Source organism: Bombina bombina, chromosome 1, assembly GCF_027579735.1.
Source record: "Bombina bombina isolate aBomBom1 chromosome 1, aBomBom1.pri, whole genome shotgun sequence".
Taxonomy (NCBI): domain Eukaryota; kingdom Metazoa; phylum Chordata; class Amphibia; order Anura; family Bombinatoridae; genus Bombina; species Bombina bombina.
The window spans coordinates 133,557,122-133,577,841 of NC_069499.1; the positions used below are offsets into that span (position 1 = coordinate 133,557,122).

Below are 20,720 nucleotides of genomic sequence, written 5' to 3' on the forward strand. Positions count from 1 at the left end.
TCAGGGTGTACCGCCAGTTTCTCCCCAAGCGTCACAACCTCTAACGCCCACCCAAGCGACGCCTGGTTCTTCAACCGCGTCTTATTCATTTACTTTGCAGGATATGGCTGCAGTTATGTCAACTACCCTTACAGAGGTGTTATCTAAGTTGCCAGTGTTACAGGGTAAACGCAGTAGAACAGAGGACAATGTGATTGCGGATCACTCTAATGCGTTGTTGGCTATTTCCAATGTACCCTCTCAGGGATCTGAATTGGGGGTTAGGGAACTTCTATCTGAGGGGGAACTTTCCGAATCGGGAAGTGCGTTGCCTCAGACAGACTCGGACATCATGTCCTTTAAACTTAAGCTTGAACACCTCCGTCTTTTACTTTGGGAGGTTTTAGCGACTCTGGATTACTGTGATCCTATTGTGGTACCACCAGAGAAGTTGTGTAAGATGGACAAATACTTAGAGGTACCTGCTTACACTGATATTTTTCCGGTTCCTAAGAGAATTGCAGAAATTATTAAGAGGGAATGGGACAGACCGGGTATCCCGTTCGCTCCCTCTCCTAATTTAAAAAAAAATGTATCCTATTTCTGACACTGTTTGGGACTCCTGGCAAACAGTCCCTAAGGTGGAAGGAGCTATATCTACCCTGGCTAAGCGTGCTACTATTCCTATTGAGGACAGCTGCGCTTTCAAAGACCCTATGGATAAGAAATTGGAGGGTCTCCTAAAGAAAATGTTTATTCATCAGGGTTTCCTATTGCAACCTACGGCATGCATTGTACCAGTTACAACTGCGGCGGCCTTTTGGTTTGAGGCCCTAGAAGAGTCTCTTAAGACTGAGACTCCTTTAGAAGATATTTTAGATAGAATTAAGGCTCTCAAGCTGGCTAATCTTTTATCACCGATGCCGCCTTTCAAATTGCTAAATTGGCAGCTAAGAATGCTGGATTTGCCATTTTGGCCCGTAGAGCGCTATGGTTAAAGTCTTGGTCTGCTGATGTATCATCTAAATCAAAGCTTTTGGCTATTCCTTTCAAGGGTAAGACCCTATTCGGGCCTGACTTGAAGCAAATCATTTCTGATATCACTGGAGGTAAGGGTCATCTCCTACCTCAGGATAAGGCGGTTAAATTGAGGGGTAAACAGAATAATTTTCGTTCCTTTCGGAATTTTAAAGGAGTACCCTCTTCTTCCTCTTCCTCCACAAAGTAGGGAATTTTGCTCAGGCCAAGTCCTTCTGGAGACCCAACCAAGCTTGGAACAAGAACAAAACAGTCAATGGGAACAGCACACTCACAGGTACAAGTGCACAAATGACCTCAGGACGCTGCCTAGTCCTGAAATACGTTTAAATACAAAACAAGGTCTTCAGCACTTTAAAAAGTTTTAATGACACAAAGGAATAACGACGTTTCGGGGTCATAGCCCCTTACTCATGCTTGAATAAGGGGCTGTGACCCCGAAACGTTGCTATTCCTTTGTGTCATTAAAACTTTTTAAAGTGCTGAAGACCTTGTTTTGTATTTACAAGCTTGGAACAAGGGTAAACAAAACAAGAAGCCCGTTGCTACTACCAAGTCAGCATGAAGGGGCGGCCCCCGATTCAGGACCGGATCTAGTAGGGGGCAGAATTTTTCTCTTTGCCCAGGCTTGGGAAAGAGATGTTCAGGACCCCTGGGCACTAGAAATTGTGACCCACGGGTATCAACTGGAATTCAAAGGTTGTCTCCCAAGAGGGAGGTTCCTTCTTTCACGATTGTCTGTAAACCAGATAAAAAGAGAGGAGTTCTTACGTTGTGTAAGAGACCTCTCTACTATGGGAGTAATTTGTCCTGTCCCAAGACTAGAGCAGGGACGGGGGTTTTACTCAAATCTTTTCGGGGTTCCCAAAAAATAGGGAACGTCCAGACCCATTTTAGATCTCAAGAGTCTAAACAAGTTTCTCAGTGTTCCATCCTTCAAGATGGAGACCATTCGCTCCATTTTACCTATGATCCAGGAGGGTCAATATATGACTACAGTGGACTTGAAGGATGCATACCTGCATATTCCTATCCACAAGGATCATCATCAGTACCTAAGGTTTGCTTTCCTGGACAAGCATTTTCAGTTTGTGGCACTTCCCTTCGGGTTGGCCACAGCACCAAGAATCTTCACGAAGGTTCTAGGGTCCCTTTTGGTGGTTCTCAGACTGCGGGGAATAGCAGTGGCGCCTTATCTGGACGATATTCTGATTCATGTGTCGACTTATCATCTAACAAAGTCTCATACGGACACAGTGTTAGCATTTCTGAGATCTCACAGATGGAAGGTGAATCTAGGAAAAAGTTCGCTAATTCCACAGACAAGGGTTCCCATCCTGGGAACTCAAATAGATTCTATAGACATGAAGATTTTTCTGACGGAGGTCAGAAAGTCAAAGATTCTAAATACATGCCGAGCTATTCAGTCCAATCCTCGGCCATCAGTGGCTCAGTGCATGGAGGCAATTGGATTGATCATTCCGTTTGCTCGATTTCATCTCAGACCACTGCAACTGTGCATGCTCGGACAGTGGAATGGGGATTATGCAAATTAATCTCCTCAGATAAATCTGGACCAGGAGACCAGAGACTCTCTTCTTTGGAGGTTGTCGCCGGATCATCACTATCGTGGGTGATAGTGATGATGGACGCCAGTCTACTAGGCTGGGGTGCTGTCTGGAATTCCCTGAAGGCTCAGGGTGTATGGACTCAGGTGGAGTCCCTACTTCCAATTAATATTCTGGAACTGAGAGCAATATTCGATGCGCTTCAGGCGTGGCCTCAGTTGGCTTCAGCCAAATTCATCAGATTCCAGCCGGACAACATTACGACTGTAGCTTACATTAATCATCAGGGGGAACGAGGAGTACCCTAGCGATGACAGAAGTATCCAAGATAATTTGGTGGGTGGAGGCCCACTCTTGTTATCTGTCAGCAATCTACATCCCAGGAGTGGACAACTGGGAAGATTTTCTAAGCCGACAGGCTTTTCATCTGGGGGGAGTGGGAACTCCATCTGGAGGTATTTGCCTCACTGATTCTCAGATGGGGCAGACCGGAGTTGGATCTAATGGCGTCTCGACAGAATGCCAAGCTCCCAAGATACGGATTCAGGTCGAGGGATCCTCAGGCCGAACTGATAGATGCCTTGGTAGTGCCTTGGTCATTCATCCTAGCTTATGTGTTTCCACTGTTTCCTCTCCTTCCCCGGGTGATTGCTCGGATCAAACAGGAGAGGACTTCAGTAATTCTAATCGCTCCTGATTGGCCGCGCAGGATTTGGTATGCAGATCTAGTGAACATGTCCTCTCTACCTCCGTGGAAACTTCCAGTGAGACAGGACCTTCTTATTCAAGGTCCTTTCCAACATCCAAATCTAATTTCTCTGCAGCTGACTGCTTGGAGATTGAACTCTTGATTTTATCTAAGCGGGATTCTCTGATTCGGTCATAAATACTTTGATTCAGGCACGTAAGCCTGTCACTAGAAAGATCTATCATAAGATATGGTGTAAATATCTTTTTTGGTGTGAATCCAAGAGCTATTCATGGAGTAAAGTTAGGATTCCCAGAATTCTGTCTTTTCTCCAAGAAAGATTGGAGAAGGGGTTATCAGCGAGTTACTTCAAGGGACCGATTTCTGCTTTGTCAATTTAGCTACATAAACGTTTGCCAGATGTTCCAGACGTTCAGTCTTTTTGTCAGGCTCTCACCAGAATTAAGCCTGTGTTTAGACCAATTGCTCCACCCTGGAGTTTGAATTTAGTCCTTAGTGTTCTTCAAGGGGTTCCATTTGAACCCATGCATTCCATAGATATTAAGTTATTATCTTGGAAAGTTTTGTTTTTGGTTGCTATTTCTTCTGCTCGTAGAGTTCTAAGAAGGAGCTTATGTTACATAACCTGGACGTGGTCCGTGCCCTGAAGTTTTACTTGCAGGCGACTAAAGATTTCCGTCAATCATCTTCATTATTCATTGTTTTTTCTGGAAAGCGTAGGAGTCAGAAAGCTACGGCTACCTCTCTTTCTTTTTGGCTGAAGAGTATCATCCGTCTGGCCTATGAGACTGCTGGACAGCAGCCTCCTGAAAGAATTACGGCTCATTCTACTAGGGCTGTGGCTTCCTCATGGGCATTTAAAAACGATGCTTCTGTTGAACAGATTTGGAAGGCTGCAACTTGGTCGTCTCTACACACTTTTTCTAAATTTTCCAAATTTGATACTTTTGCTTCTTCTGAGGCTGGTTTTAGGAGAAAGATTCTTCAAGCAGTGGTGCCTTCCATTTAGGTTCCTGTCTTGTCCCTCCCTTTTATCCGTGTCCTGTAGCTTTGGTATTGTATCCCACAAGTAAGGATGAAATCTGCGGACTCGTCATATCTTGGAGAAGGAAAGTACATTTATGCTTACCTGATAAATTAATTTATTCTACGATATGACGAGTCCATGGCCCACCCTGTCATTTCTAAGACAGGTTCAGGTTGTATTTTATTTTTTTATAAACTTCAGTCACCTCTGCACCTTTGGCCTCTCCTTTCTCTTCCTAACTTTGGTCGAATGACTGGGGGTGGAGGGAAGGGAGGGGCTATATATACAGCTCTGCTGTGGTGCTCTTTGCCACTTCCTGTTAGCAGGAGGTTAATATCCCACAAGTAAGGATGAAATCCGTGGACTCGTCATATCGTAGAAGAAATATATTTATCAGGTAAGCATAAATTTACTTTTTCTGGGGAATTACATTCGGCTAGATTATGAGTTTTTGTCGCTAATGGTGTGCGGTGTTAACGAGCCTTTTTTTTCCCTCACCGCTCACTTAAGACAACGCTGGTATTACAGGTTTTTTCTAAACCCGGTGTTAGCCGGAAAAAAAGTGAGCGGAGAGCAAAATTTAGCTCCACATCTCACCTCAATACCAGCGCTGCTTACGGTAGCGGTAAGCTGGCTAAACGTGCTCGTGCACGATTATCCCATAGGAAACAATGGGGTTGAGCTGGCTGAAAAAAACCTAACACCTGCAAAAAAGCAGCGTTCAGCTCCTAAAGCAGCCCCATTGATTCCTATGGGAAAATACATTTTACGTCTACACCTAACACCCTAACATGAACCCCGAGTCTAAACACCCCTAATATTACACTTATTAACCCCTAATCTGCCGCCCCCGACATCGTCGCCACCTGCATTATATTATTAACCCCTAATCTGCCGCTCCAGACACCGCCGCCACCTACATTATACCCATGAACCCCTAATCTGCTGACCCCAACATCACCGAACCCTACATTATATTTATTAACCCCTACTCTGCCACCCCCAACATCGCCGCAACCTAACTACAATTATTAACCCCTAATCTGCCGCCCCCAACGTCGCCGCCACTATAATAAAGTTATTAACCCCTAAACCTAAATCTAACCCCCCCCCCCCCTAATTTGAATATAATTTTAAATAATCTTAATAAAATTTCTACAATTAAATAAATTAATCCTATTTAAAACTAAATACTTACCTATAAAATAAACCCTAAGCTAGCTACAATATAACTAATAGTTACATTTGTATCTATCTTAGGGTTTATTTTACAGGCAACTTTGTATTTATTTTAAGTAGGTACAATAGTTATTAAATAGTTATTAACTATGTAATAACTACCTAGCTATAATAAGTACAAATTTACCTGTAAAATAAAACCTATCCTAAGTTACAATTACACCTAACACTACACTATAATTAAATCCCTAAACTAAATACAATTAAATAAAATAAACTAAAGTACAAAAAAAAACACTAAATTACAGAAAATAAAAAAAAAATTACAAATTTTTAAACTAATTATACTTAATCTATTCCCCCTAATAAAATTAAAAAAAATAATAAAAATCCCTACCCTATACTAAATTACAAATAGCCCTTAAAAGGGCTTTTTGCGGGGCATTGCCCAAAACTAATCAGCTCTTTTACCTGTAAAAAAAATACAATACCCCCCAACATTACAACCCACCACCCACACACCCAACCCTACTCTAAAACCCACCCAATTCCCCCTTAATAAAACCTAACACTAACCCCTTGAAGATCACCCTACCTTGAGACGTCTTCACCCAACTGGGCAGAAGTGATCCTCCATACGGCCAGAAGAGGACCTCCAGACGACCAGAAGTCTTCATCCAGATGGCATCTTCTATCTTCATCCATCCGGAGCGGTGCGGGTCCATCTTCAATCCAGCCGACGCGGAGCATCCTCTTCAAACGAAGTCCAACTGAAGAATGAAGGTTCCTTTAAATGACGTCATCCAAGATGGCGTCCCTTCAATTCCGATAGGCTGATATAATTCTATCAGCCAATCGGAATTAAGGTAGGAAAATATCCTATTGGCTGATGCAATCAGCCAATAGAATTGAAGTTCAATCCTATTGGCTGATCCAATCAGCCAATAGGATTGAGCTCACATTCTATTGGCTGTTCCTACCTTAATTCCGATTGGCTGATAGTATTCTATCAGTCAATCGGAATTGAAGGGAAGCCATCTTGGATGACGTCATTTAAAGGAACCTTCATTCTTCAGTTGGACTTCGTTTGAAGAGGATGCTCCGCGTCGACTGGATTGAAGATGGACCCGCTCCGCTACGGTTGGATGAAGATAGAAGATCCCGTTTGGATGAAGACTTCTGGCCGTCTGGAGGTCCTCTTTTGCCCGGATCGGATGAAGACTTCTGGCCGTCTGGAGGATCACTTCTGCCCGGTTGGGTGAAGACGTCTCAAGGTAGGGTGATCTTCAAGGGGTTAGTGTTAGGTTTTATTAAGGGGGGATTGGGTGGGTTTTAGAGTAGGGTTGGGTGTGTGGGTGGTCGGTTTTAATGTTGGGGGGGTATTGTATTTTTTTTTCAGGTAAAAGAGCTGATTACTTTGGGGCAATGCCCTGCAAAAGGCCCTTTTAAGGGCTATTTGTAATTTAGTATAGGGTAGGGATTTTTTTTATTTTGGGGGGGTTTTGTATTTTATTAGGGGGATTAGATTAGGTGTAATTAGTTTAAAATTCTTGTAATTATTTTATTATTTTCTGTAATTTAGTGTTTGGTTTTTTCGTACTTTTTTTTTTATTTTATTGTAATTAATTGTAGTTAGTTTAGGTAATTAATTTAATTATAGTGTAGTGTTAGGTGTAATTGTAACTTAGGTTAGGGTTAATTTTACAGGTAAATTTGTATTTATTTTATCTAGGTAGATATTAAATAGTTAATAACTATTTAATAACTATTGTACCTAGTTAAAATAAATACAAACTTGCCTGTAAAATAAAAATAAACCCTAAGATAGATACAATGTAACTATTAGTTATATTGTAGCTAGCTTAGGGTTTATTTTACAGGTAAGTATTTAGTTTTAAATAGGAATAATTTATTTAATTGTAGTAATTTTATTTTGTTTTATTTAAATAATATTTAAGTTGGGGGGGTTAGGTTTAGAGTTAGACTTAGGTTTAGGGGTTAATACATTTAATATAGTGTTGGGGCGGCAGATTAGGGGTCAATAAATGTAGTTAGGTGTCGGCGATGTTAGGGACGGCAGATTAGGGGTTAATAAAATGTAACTAGTGTTTGCAAGGCGGGATTACGGCGGTTTAGGGGTTAAAATATTTATTACAGTGGCGGCGATGTCCGGTCGGCAGATTAGGGGTTAAAAACTTTAAGTGTTTGCGATGGGGGGGGGTCGGTTTAGGGGTTAATAGGTAGTTTATGGGTGTTAGTGTACTTTTTAGCACTTTAGTTAAGAGTTTTATGTTACGGCGTTAGCCCATAAAACTCTTAAAGGGACAGTCTAGTCCAAAAAAACACTTTCATGATTCAGATAGGGCATGTAATTTTAATCAATTTTCCAATTTACTTTTATCACCAATTTTTCTTTGTTCTCTTGGTATTCTTAGTTGAAAGCTTAACTTATTAGGTTCATATCCTCATTTCTTAGACCTTGAAAGCCGCCTCTTAAAGGGACAGTCAACACTTACTTTAACATGTTTTTATATTGAAAATAACAAAACGGAGGTCCGCCTACACTATACCCCTCCTGCCTTGCCGCCTTGCTTCTGTCCTAATCAGCGGCGCTAACTACTAACTACTGCGCGTGCAATTTCAGTCCGAGGACTGGATTCTGATTTGCTTATCAGTTGAAGAAGAAGGCAGCTACGTAATGGTGGGGGGAGTCCGGCATCCATATTTACAGGGTATTAGAGTAGTTAGCGCCGCTGATTAGGACAGAAGCAAGGCGGCAAGGCAGGAGGGGTATAGTGTAGGCGGACCTCCGTTTTGTTATTTTCAATATAAAAACATGTTAAAGTAAGTGTTGACTGTCCCTTTGCATTTCAACAGGGTTTTCACCACTAGAGGGTGTTAGTTCATGTTTTTCATATAGATAACACTGTGCTCATGCACGTGAAGTTAGCTGGGAGCCATCACTGATTGGCTAAACTGCAAGTCTGTCAAAAGAACAAATAAAGGGGCAGTTTGCAGAGGCTTAGATACAAGATAATCACAGAGGTAAAAAAATATATAAATATAACTGTGTTGGTTATGCAAAACTGGGGAATGGGTAAAAAAGGGATTATCTATATTTTAAAACAATAACAATTCTGGTGTAGACTGTCCCTTTAACTACTGACTTTTAAATGCGGTAACAGTCTTGACAGGAGAGGGTGTACCGCTCACTTTTTCCAAGACTCGTAATACCGACGTTAGGCAAATCCCATTGAAAAGATAGGATACACAATTGACGTAAGTGGATTTGCGGTATGCTCGAGTCGCGGAAAAATAGTGATCAGTACACCTGTATCTGCGAGACTCGTAATACCAGCGGGTGTCAAAAAGCAGCGTTGGGACCCCTCAATGCTGCTTTTTAAGGCTAACACAAGACTCGTAATCTAGGCGATTGTTTGTTGATGCAAAACTAATAATCCACCTTAAAAAGGCAAATAAATACAGAGAATGTGACGTAGAAGGGGCTAAACAAAGCTTTACAGATAAATTAGCTAAAAGTATTAACTCAATCCTCCCTGAAGTACCAAATAAGCAGAAAACAACTGCCGTGCGGTTGCGAATAAAAAGTCTCAGTATTGAGTAAAAACCACAGGACCGGGTCGTGGTAAAAGTTTTTTTATTGTGACGCGTTTCTCGGCCAGCACAAAGGGCTGTTTCATCAGGCATAAAAACAAGTAATGAATATATTTAAGGGAGAGAGGATTTAAGGGCTTGGTGACCCTAATGTTTAATTTTAACATTAATTAAGTACAGTATATAATGTTTAAAACACAACACTTTATTGAACATATATGCTTAAATGACAACACAATACATTGAATGTATGGGTAGTCATTATAAATGTATGGGTAGTCACTTCCAATACATCTTTTAAATTCCTTTATTGCCTCCACCACAGATTAAAAACAAACAGACCATTTAAAAAGGCTGTGGGGTTAATTATGACTCCCGGATTGTGTGTTGTATATGTCAGTGAATAGTGAGGGTTATCTGGACTATTACATATATACCTTTATTTCTGGTTTACCAGATAGTTAATAGGTTATCTCAGTTTAGCGTCCCAAGCTAATACCTAAGTGCGAGTGCTGCCAGCTTTACTTCAATATTAATTACTGGAGTCATTTTAATACAGTTTACAGAAAAGTTAGTAGTATATGGATGGTTATAATGTGGTATACATAATCAATTGCATAGCGACAGTTATTATTCCCGGATCTGTACCCAGATTTTTTGTCTAGTCCGGATCTATTTAGTCATTAGTATACCAGCATTCTCTAGTGTATAAAAGTATTTAAATCTAAAATGACCCGGAAGTGGATAATGCAAAAGGTCACCATCATGCTACTTAGTAATGTTCTGATAGAGCAAAAGGTAACAATGGTTATATCAACAAATCGTAATGAACACGGAATAACAAAAAAAATTGTATAAATTTTACAAATATATAAAAAGTTAAAAACAAAAATAAAATAAAACACATGTATATCTAAAAAGATATGTAAGATGTGCACATAAATATGTGAATCGTATAATACTGATCTTTAATTGGTAGATTCTATAATAAAAGACAATCTCTAACACGTTGCAATAAAGAAACTTTTACCACAACCCGGTCCTGTGGTTTTTACGCAATACTGAGACTTTTTATTCGCAACAGCGCGGTGGTTGTTTTCTGCTTATTTGGTATTTCATTCCAGCCTACTTTGCCTGTTACGCCAGCACTTCGTGTGGAGAATCACCTGTGCCTGGGAAATACGGAGTTTGTTTGCCTGGAGCTGTTCCACGTCTGCTGGATTGATCCACGTCTTCAGCGTACTGACTGCTGTTAGAATGTCAGCCTGCTCGTTTACACTTTCCATACCTGGGGTGCCACTTTTCTTGTGAGTAGTATTCATACTTCTCCCACATTTAAATATCCTCCTGTTTACAAGTTACACTATGAGGCGCCCCTTGCCTTTTTATCTTTGTATAGTCTGAACCACAACACCGTGGGACAAGAGGAGCTTGGCTTTGTACCATAACCTGGGACATATTTATGCGTATATTAATGAACATACTAATACGTGTATCTATATGTACATATATGTTTTTTTAGTTCATTTTGATTATATTGTACACTTTTGAATTTTCAGATCGTATATGCTCAGGAGTGTGCATTATTAGAGCCACTGTCTCCCACACACGCTCCCTTTTTAAATATCCTCAGAGATATTTTTATACATAATCCCTGTATTACCTATTCCCCAGTTTTGCTTAACCAACACAGTTATAATAATACACGTTTTACCTCTGTGATTACCTTGTATCAAAGCCTCTCAAACTGCCCCCTTATATCAGTTTTTTTTACAGACTTGCATTTTAGCCAATCAGTGCTGACTACTGGTAACTTCACGTGGGTGAGCTCAATGTTATCTATATGACACACATGAACTAATGCCTCTAGTGGTGAAAAACTGTAAAAATGCATTCAGATTAGAGGCGGCCTTCAAGGCATAAGAAATTAGCATATGAGCCTCCTAGGTATAGCTTTCAACTAAGAATACCAAGAGAACAAAGCAAAATTGGTGATAAAAGTAAATTGGAAAGATGTTTACAATTACATGCCCTATTTGAATCATGAAAGTTTATTATTCATTTAATGTTATTTTGCCTTTTTTTTTTTTCTTCTTCATTGTGAGTGTTCCAAATAATCCAATATCATTGTAAGTGCATACTCCAGCCTTCACAAGCATAACCCTGCTGCAATCTAAACAGTGATCATTTGATGACTGCATTCCCTCACTGGCCTCAGCAGAAAAGATAAGAGGCTTTTAAAGGAACAGTAAACACCTTGGGATTTGTGCATACAGTGTTTAGTTATGCATAATAAAATAACTTTATAATATATTTTCATTATTTATTTCCCCCCTTTCATATAATTTAGCTCTGAAAAATGAGTGATTTTTAATTATCATTACTTGTAATATACCCTGACTTATCAATGCTAACTCTGCTACATATGTGTGTGTCCTTAAAGGGACACTGAACCCAATTTTTTTCTTTCGTGATTCAGATAGAGCATGCAATTTTAAGCAAATTTAAGCTAATTGACCACTATTATCAAACTGCCTTCATTCTCTTGGTATCTTTATTTGAAATGCAAGAATGTAAGTTTAGATGCCGGCCCATTTATGGTGAACAAACTGGGTTGTTCTTGCTGATTGGTGCATAAATTCACCCACCAATAAACAAGTGCTTTCCATAGTCTGAACCAAAAAATAGCTTAGATGCCTTCTTTTTCAAATAAAGAAAGCAAGAGAATGAAGAAAAAATGATAGGTGTAAATTAGAAAGTTGCTTAAAATTGCATGCTCTATCTGAATCACGAAAAAAAAAAATTGGGTTCAGTGTCCCATTGTGTTTAACTGTTAAAAACTACAAAACAGAGTACTTTATACTAACTTTATGACCATAGCTAGTGTTGTTGTCTGCAGGCTAAATTCCAGATTAGCTCCTCCAATTAAGGTGAATGGTGAGTGATGTTTGGATATTGATAAATTATTATGATATATTATTCTATAGCAACACAACAGAATTGTCTTGTAATTACAAGGAGCTCACCCATTACAAGCGTGTGCAGATTTATCTAGCAAACTTACAGTTTACATGTTTTAAGAACAATTATTTTGTATGTAAATTTTATACAATGTAGTGTTTGATAGCTGATACATAATATACACAATAAATGTGTTGTATGTCTCTTTAAAAAAAATATGAAAGCAGGAACTCCTGGAACTGTGGTTTATTAATAAAAATTCCGTATCGTCCAAAATCCCCTCTGACCATAGGGGTTAAACGAAAATGAATTATCTTGTTCATGAAGCAGGATGAGATTTTAAGCGATTTGTATTTTTCTCCCTTTTCTTTTTTAATCGCTCTCTGATTTTGCTTCTACTAACCAGTGCGAGTCACCTACCTAAAAAGGCGCAATAGGGTTAAAGTAACGTAACCTTCCCGAAGCATGCTGGGAATTGCAGGCTGTGCATGACTCTGGGTAATGTAGTCATGTGTACAGGAAATGGCTGCCTGTGCTAAGCTAGGCTGCAGTTCTCTGTCTTGTTACAAATTTAGCCTTTTCTTTGTTGTTCTTGCGACGTAGAATCAGTTTCGGACCACCTGGTTGCCAGGTAAGGTAAGTAGTAACTGGTTATCTTTTGTGTAAGTCATTAAATATCTGATTTGTTCAATCTTTATTAGAGATGTTTGGGTATCCTCCCTTAGATCCAGAGAGTCAGATTTTCATGTCCTTGTGCAGTACTGTGCATTATGTTATAGATGTATAATATTTGTAGAATTTGGTTTTCTTTTTAATTGAATATAGGAAAAATTATATATATATATATATATATATATATATATATATATATATATATATATATATATATATATATATTCTTTGGCAGACTATTTCAGATCTGTGTAAATCAATTTATAATAACTTTATATAGTTTGTTTTTACACATAGTTAAGGATAACAAGAGACGATTTTCATATATTATTTTAATAACGTACATGAGTGTCCTGTATCATGTGGGCTGTAACAGTGTTTTTATTTTTTAGAGGAGGTGTTGAATTTTATTGGTACCTTTTTATTAAAAACATCCTTTAAATAAATATTAACTACCTTAATGCTTATTTTTAATTGATTACAGTGATATAATATATTGAAAACAACTTAAAATTACAAATTATTATGCTTGTGTTATATGTAGTATTTCCCCAGCTAGGTATTTAATTGTATTTTATTTCATGAACTTCTTGGTATCTAAAATGTTCTATGTATAGATTTTACCATAAGATGAAAGTAAATTGTATGGTTATGGAAATGTTCTTAATTTTTTTAATTACAATATATGGATGCAGTGAACCTATTTGTCATGTGTACAGTGATATTGGTTTCAGAATATCCTACATATTTATTATAAATATTATGCTTTAATTCTATATGAACTATTAAAAGAAAAGAAAAAATGTCACTTTAACAGTTCCATGGAGGTTTGAAGTCATTGCAAGCACCACTGAATCCCAGAGGGTTAGTGTTTCTAAAAGTAAAAAAATCCTGTCTGTTTTAAATAAAGTTACTCCTAGAATTTTATTGGCATTTAAATCTAATTAAATGTATTCTAATTTCTAAAATTCTGTAACAAACAGGTGTGTTATGTTGTGTAATTAGAATATTTCAATATTAATGTTTTTTTATACAAATATACAGTTAAAACATAATTGAACATGTTGCTTCTTTTTATATTTGTATTTTTAACTGATAAAAAAAATAAATCAAAAGCTGTCCTGTTAGCAGTTAATATTCCTTGTTTCCTGTCCATCTCTGTGGGATTAAGCTTTTAGACTGTAGGCGTGTCAGTGATGTCAGTGAATAGAATCTTTATATCCTCACACACGGGTATCCTGACCTTTTTAAGTTCTAAGCACAAAGGGAAAACCGATGGATGCAATGTGGAAGTGAGTATTCTATGATCATTGACTCATTCTTTTTAGAAGCTTGCTAATTACAGATGGATTCTTTATGTTTTTACTCTGATGATATTGTGGGGTTTGAAGTATGAACAATGGCCTAATTTGGGTTTTCCTCTTGCTATTGAAATTGGGTACAGAGTATTCAAAAAACACACACAAAAATTATTTTTGCTTTGGTGTTATGTAGGTTGTGGGCTAAATTTTTTTTTTGTATAATTGCAAAGCAAGATACTTGCCAGCAGTTTGTAGTTTAAAGGTGTTAAAATTTAATACGTGTATAAGCATTTTTATTTAAATTATTTGATCATATATTTAAAATTTTCATCATATTTTAATTCTTACATGTTGCATAAAGATGAGTGTTATTCAGTTTTCTGTACATACTCTACTGAAGTAAAAAGCCAGTATAGGTCACAGAAGGTCTGGATCAATGGAATTTGTTTGGAAAGCCACATTTCTGAATGAACTAAGCATTCAGTAATAATTAATGAGTTGCTTTTCCATTCAGAAAAACATTTTACCGCAACAGCTTGTTCATTATGCTGAAATATGGCATTTTCATTTTTACAGAAAATAATGTTATACAGTTATATGAGATTACTTTTCTTTATCATTGACTGGAGCCTACTACAGATTCCCCTATGAATATCAGATCAGTCTTTATCTTTGGGAACTGTACATTTACATAGGCCATAATCAGTAGGCTTTAAAAGTATTCTAGACTTGTCCTAACATGTCTGGCTTTCTTCCCATTGCATCTCATGTAGTCCATATTGTACATTTGATTTTTATTTTAAAGTTTGTTTTTTTGTTTTTTTACTTGTAGCAATATAACTCATTACCATTAGTTTGTGTAGTTGTAAATATGAATATAATTAAAATATATATTTATATGTGAATCTGATTAATGTTTCATCAGTAAATTACCGGCTACAATATTTTTATATAACAATAATTTTCACTATTTAATTTATGAGAATTGTGTTAAATTACTTTGGCAGCAAAAAAAAAAATGCCTACAATTAATGTAAAATTATTAGCACCAGCTAAGAACCCAAATTATTTCCTCCATTTTCATCACCAAACCAGACTTCCGTAAAGTATGAACAAACCCTACTGATTAGTTTTGTGGGTTGCAGAGCAGCGTGAGACTACACTAACACAATATGAATTATATTATTACTGTCATGGGATTATGAGTCATATATTCACAATAATGTTGGTCTGGGAACAGAACATGCACATCCAATCTAAATAGGCTATCACCCCCCTCCCACATTGGTCCAGTTATTACAGCACCTAATTGTTTTAAAAAGGAAATGTAGCACATATGTAAAGGCAAAATTCATTATGCCTTGTTTTGGTTTCATGCAAACTATCTGGCATTCGCTGTCTGTCTAGATAACTTCCTGGAACAAACTTAGCATGTTGTGCATTGCATTGTCTGTATTGTATACTAAAAATGGATTGATTTATTTTTGTACTTACTTCTGTATACTATAGTACCATTTCCTTTAGATGACAATAGGCTAAACAGATATTAGACATTATTTATGTTAATTTTAAAATTAAAATAAACGCAGAATGCATTGTAAAATACAATATATGTAACAATAACAATTCATTAGGGAGACATGAAAGTAAAAATGAAACTATTTTTATTATGATAGAGAAGGTAATTTTAAGTCACTTTTAAGCACTTCTATTATGAAATGTTTTAAAGTCAAAACTGAAATGTGCATGATTGCATTTTAGTTTTAAATATAAGCATTTTTGTAATATAATTTCAATGGCAAAATGCTTCCAGTAAAAGGTTTTACTATGTTTCAGCAGCATACGCACATATGAAAATTTGATAATAGGCGTAAATTAGAAAGTTGCTTAAAATTTCATACTCTATCTGAATCACAAAAGAAAAAAATTGGGTTCAGTGTCCCTTTTAAATACTGGTGCCCCGGGCCATCACAGCATATGTGCATATGCCACCAAAGTACAGCATTAACTTTTACTAGAAGCAGTTTTGCTAATGAAAGTATATTGCAAAAATGCTTCTATTTAAAACTGAAATGTACCCATGCACCTTTCAATTTTGACCTTTCTATCCTTTTAATTGCTGCAACAGAGGGTCATGCTTTAATAATACATTATGGTAAACAGAGGAAGTTATATTTTACATAAGAGCTAAAGATACGTTTATGAGTTACACAATCTAGTTAAACGACATTAAAGTGATGGTGAATTTCATCATTAAAGTTTAATTTTGACTAGACTGTCCCTTTAAAAAAAAAAAAATTAAACTTTAATGATTCAGCTAGGGCATGTAATTTCAAACAACTTTTAAATTTACTTTTATGATCAATTTTGCTTAGTTTTCTTGGTATTCTTAGTTGAAAGCGATACCTAAGTATGCTCATATGCTAATTTCTAAGCCCTAGAAAGCCGCCTCTTATTTGAATGCATTTGACATTTTTTTCACAGCTAGAGGGCATTAGTTTGAGTGTACCATATAGATAACATTGTGCACACACCCGTGGAGTTACTTATGAGAGGGCACTGATTGGCTATAATGCAAGTATGTCAAAATAACTGAAATAAGGGGCCAGTCTGCAGAGGCTTAGATACAAGGTAATTACAGAGGTAAAAAAGTATATTAATATAACTGTGTTGGTTATGCAAAACTGGGGAATGGGTAATAAAGAGATTATCTATCTTTTTTAAACAATAACAATTCTGGAGTAGACTGTCCCTTGAATGGCAACAATTACATTTATGGCATTCTATTAGCTAAAGTTTACCATCACTTTTAAGCATCTCCTTTTATGCAAAAAAAAAAATCAAATTATTAATTCTCTTTATCATGCTTATTATATCTATTAGATCGAGGTTTGTACTTTCACAATATTTTGCCATCAACATTTAAAGGGACACTCAAGTCAAAATTAAACTTTCATGATTCAGACAGAGCACACCATTTTAAACAACTTTCCAAATTACTTCCATTAACAAAATGTGCACAGTCTTTTTATATTTACACTTTTTGAGTCACGAGCTCCTACTGAGCATGTGCAAAAATTCACAGAATATACGTATATGCATTTGTGATTGGTTGATGGCTGTCACATGATAGTGATACAGGAGGAGTGGAAATAGACATAACTTTAACCCCTTAGTGACCAGAGCATTTTTCCATTTGTTGACCGTTTGGGGACCAGGGCTATTTTTACGTTTCTGCTGTGTTTGTGTTTAGCTGTAATTTTCCTCTTACTCATTTACTGTACCCACACATATTATATACTGTTTTTCTCGCCATTAAATGGACTTTCTAAAGATACCATTATTTTCAATATCGAGGCATCACTGCAATAACATGAAAGTGGCTGGAAGCGATCAGGATCGCTTCCACTGCTTTCAAAGACCAACGACGTATGGGGTACGTCCTTGGTTGTTAACTGCATTTTTTCGCATGACGTACCCCATATGTCGTTGGTCGTTAAGGGGTTAAAATATGTCAGGAAAAAAAGCTACTCATTTTGAAGTTCAGACTAAGTGCTATTGCATTGTCTTTATAACAGGCATTTGTTGTTTATGCAAATCTACTGTATTTACAGGTCCTTGAGCAAATATTCTCAGATTCCTTGGTTATTGTGCATTTACTATTGAAGACCATATCTTGCATTTGGATGGTTTCTATATATTGTAAGCAGTGTATAATATATTTTATAAAACATAACAATATATAAGGACATTTGCTATATAGGTAAAGCAGAATTAAATACTATTTTGTGTTTTGCATTCAGTATGTTACATATATGATTGCTTTATCATTTCTCCTGCATATCTAACTTTCAGATATTTCCTGAAGCAAGTCGATCAACTTACCAGTGCTGCAGCAGAAAAGAAGATTTCAAGAAACATGGCGGAAAATATTGAACATAAACTCAATGAGCTTGATGTGAGGCCTAAGAGCTGCCGCAGTCGAAGCGCAGATAGAAAAGATGGCTATGTATGGAGTGGAAAGAAACTTTCTTGGTCGCATAAGAGTGGACATTCGTCTGACGGAGATGCACTAAATGACATTGATAAGCAAGATGGTCCATCCAAGAGCCAAGAGAGAAAGCACAGTTGTTCATCGATTGAACTTGATTTGGATCGTTCATGTGGGCATAAGCTTCTAGGAAAGTCTCTGAAGCAGAAGTTACAAGATGCCATGGGGCAGTGCTTTCCCATAAAGACATGCAGTAGCCGTCATTCATCTGCACTGTCTTCCAAAAGAAAAATTCTTATCAGTGAACTGATGTTAGACAAATGTCCTTTCCCCCCAAAATCCGACTTAGCATATAGGTGGCATTTAATTAAAAGACACACTGCTCCAGTAAATCAGACAATGGGGGAGTGGGTAGTTAATGACGTACCTCAAATAGACTGCAAGGAACGACCACAGAGAGAGCATGCTGATAATGGAGAGGACCTTTTGTCAGATGAACATCTCTCTTCTTGTGACATAAGCATGGCCACTGCAGACTCTGTTACAACTAAAGTATCGAGGCGTAACAAAGAGGACAGTGACAATGACTCAGATGACGATGTTGTAACCCTGTGCACAAGTTCTAGAAAAAGGAATAAACCTAAATGGGAAACAGATGAAGAGATATTTCAAGTAGAAACCCCTCCAAAATACCATACTCAGATTGACTATGTCCACTGTCTTGTCCCAGACCTCTTACAGATTAATAACAATCCTTGCTACTGGGGAGTGATGGATAGGTACGCTGCTGAGGCTTTACTGGAAGGAAAACCAGAGGGTACTTTTTTACTTCGGGACTCTGCACAAGAAGATTACTTGTTTTCTGTTAGTTTCAGACGTTATAGCCGGTCTTTACATGCACGAATTGAACAGTGGAATCACAACTTCAGTTTTGACGCTCATGATCCATGTGTATTCCATGCTCCAAATGTTACTGGCTTATTAGAACATTACAAAGACCCAAGCTCATGTATGTTCTTTGAACCTCTGTTATCCAGCCCTTTAATCAGAAACTTCCCATTTAGCCTACAACATTTATGTAGGACAGTTATTTGTAACTGTACCAGTTATGATGGGATAGATGCCCTCCCTGTTCCGTCTTCCATGAAACTTTATCTAAAGGAATATCACTATAAATCCAAAGTGCGGGTCCGCAGGGTTGATGTACCGGAACGTCATCAAAAGTGAAAATAGAATTTTCAGAAGTGGAAGATGAACATTTAAATATATTATTTTTAACTACGTTCCTAATAGATTTGCTTGCAACCTATCTATTGCAAGCTTCCACGGACATTGAAGGATTTACTGGTATACTTTTTAGTACTGTCCAGAGCATTATATTGCACTTAATGTTTCTGCACGGAGCTCTGCTTTCCATACTTATTTGTAATTATTTTCATAATGAACTACATAGTCATAAGAAGCGATAGCCAACTTCCTAACACATCAATTTATGGCTTTTAAACAAATTATATATTTTCTACAAATGTCCATTGTCACAGACCAGATTTAGGGTAGGTTGCAGGGTACCCTGTCAGCTGTTCTCCCATGAGTTGTGGCTAACCCAAAGCACACACTTCATTTCTGCTTTTTCAGGTGCCACACAAACTATTGCAGAGGACTGTATATGGCCCTCTGGCTAATAATTAGTCATCTCTGGCTTAAATGGTTGCTACCAAACCACTTTTATAGATTAAACAGTACATTTAAAGGGACATGGAACCCACATTTTTTTCTTTTGTGATTCAGATAGCGCATACAATTTTAAATCTTCTGATGTATTTCTTTTATCTTGTTTTGTTATGTTTAAGTATACCTAGGTAGACTCACAAACTGCTGATTGGTGTGGCTGCATATATGCCTCTTGTTATTGGCATTCAGCTAGCTCCCAGTAGTGAATTGCTGCACCTTGAACAAAGGATACCAAGAAAATTAAGCAAGTTATATAATAGAAGTAAATTGGAAAGGTGTTTAAAATTGTATGCTCTATCTTAATCATGAAAGAAAAATATGGGGGTTCATGTCTCTTTTTAATTAGTGGTTTTTTTTTGTTTTTTTATTATTTTGCAGATAAAAAGCATATTAATAGATGTTATCCGTTTAGATAGAAATCTGCATTCACAATTACTAACTGTATACAGCCAGTCTTGCTTACTGCTGTTTTGCATCGTTATATTCCAATTACCATTGAGTTTTATTTCTACTATTGGTGGAATTCATTCATTTATGAAATGTGGAAAATGCTTTTTTGCACCATTGAATGCAAATCTCTTTGTATCAGAGATATTTGTGATCAGTAACAGTGTATAATATATTTCCCCAAAACAGATCAAAATAAATACTGTTAACCACAGACTAATGTGTTTCATGATAATACATCTTCATACTGGTGTTGTAGAAGGAGCGGAGTATAAATACATTTGTGTGATAGCAATAGTGACGAGCGGTGCTATAATGTGCCGCCCTCATAACTTAAAGGGACAGTGTAGACTAATTTTCATTTAACTGCATGTAATAGACACTACTATAAAGAAGAATATGCACAGATACTGATTTAAAAATCCAGTTTAAAACCTTTTAAAAACGTACTTAGAAGCTCATAGTTTAGCTCTGTTAATGAGGTTAGGCTGAGAAAGCAGGA

At 37.1% G+C, this 20,720-nt stretch overlaps 1 protein-coding gene across 3 annotated transcripts; it reads left to right on the forward strand.

The window, feature by feature from the left end:
• Positions 1 to 12,584: 12,584 nt before the first annotated feature.
• On the forward strand, positions 12,585 to 20,432 carry SOCS4 (suppressor of cytokine signaling 4). 3 transcript variants are annotated; one of them, XM_053689468.1, is made up of 2 exons: positions 12,585 to 12,712; positions 17,905 to 20,432. In XM_053689468.1, the coding sequence occupies exon 2, from the start codon at positions 17,969 to 17,971 to the stop codon at positions 19,265 to 19,267; it is 1,299 nt and encodes a 432-aa protein (XP_053545443.1). In that variant the 5' UTR covers positions 12,585 to 12,712; positions 17,905 to 17,968; the 3' UTR covers positions 19,268 to 20,432. The 3 variants fall into 3 exon arrangements, with proteins under 3 accessions (XP_053545443.1, XP_053545447.1, XP_053545439.1); XM_053689472.1 differs by having other exon boundaries at positions 12,602 to 12,707; XM_053689464.1 differs by lacking the exon at positions 12,585 to 12,712 and adding an exon at positions 13,986 to 14,040.
• The last annotated feature ends 288 nt before the right edge of the window (positions 20,433 to 20,720 follow it).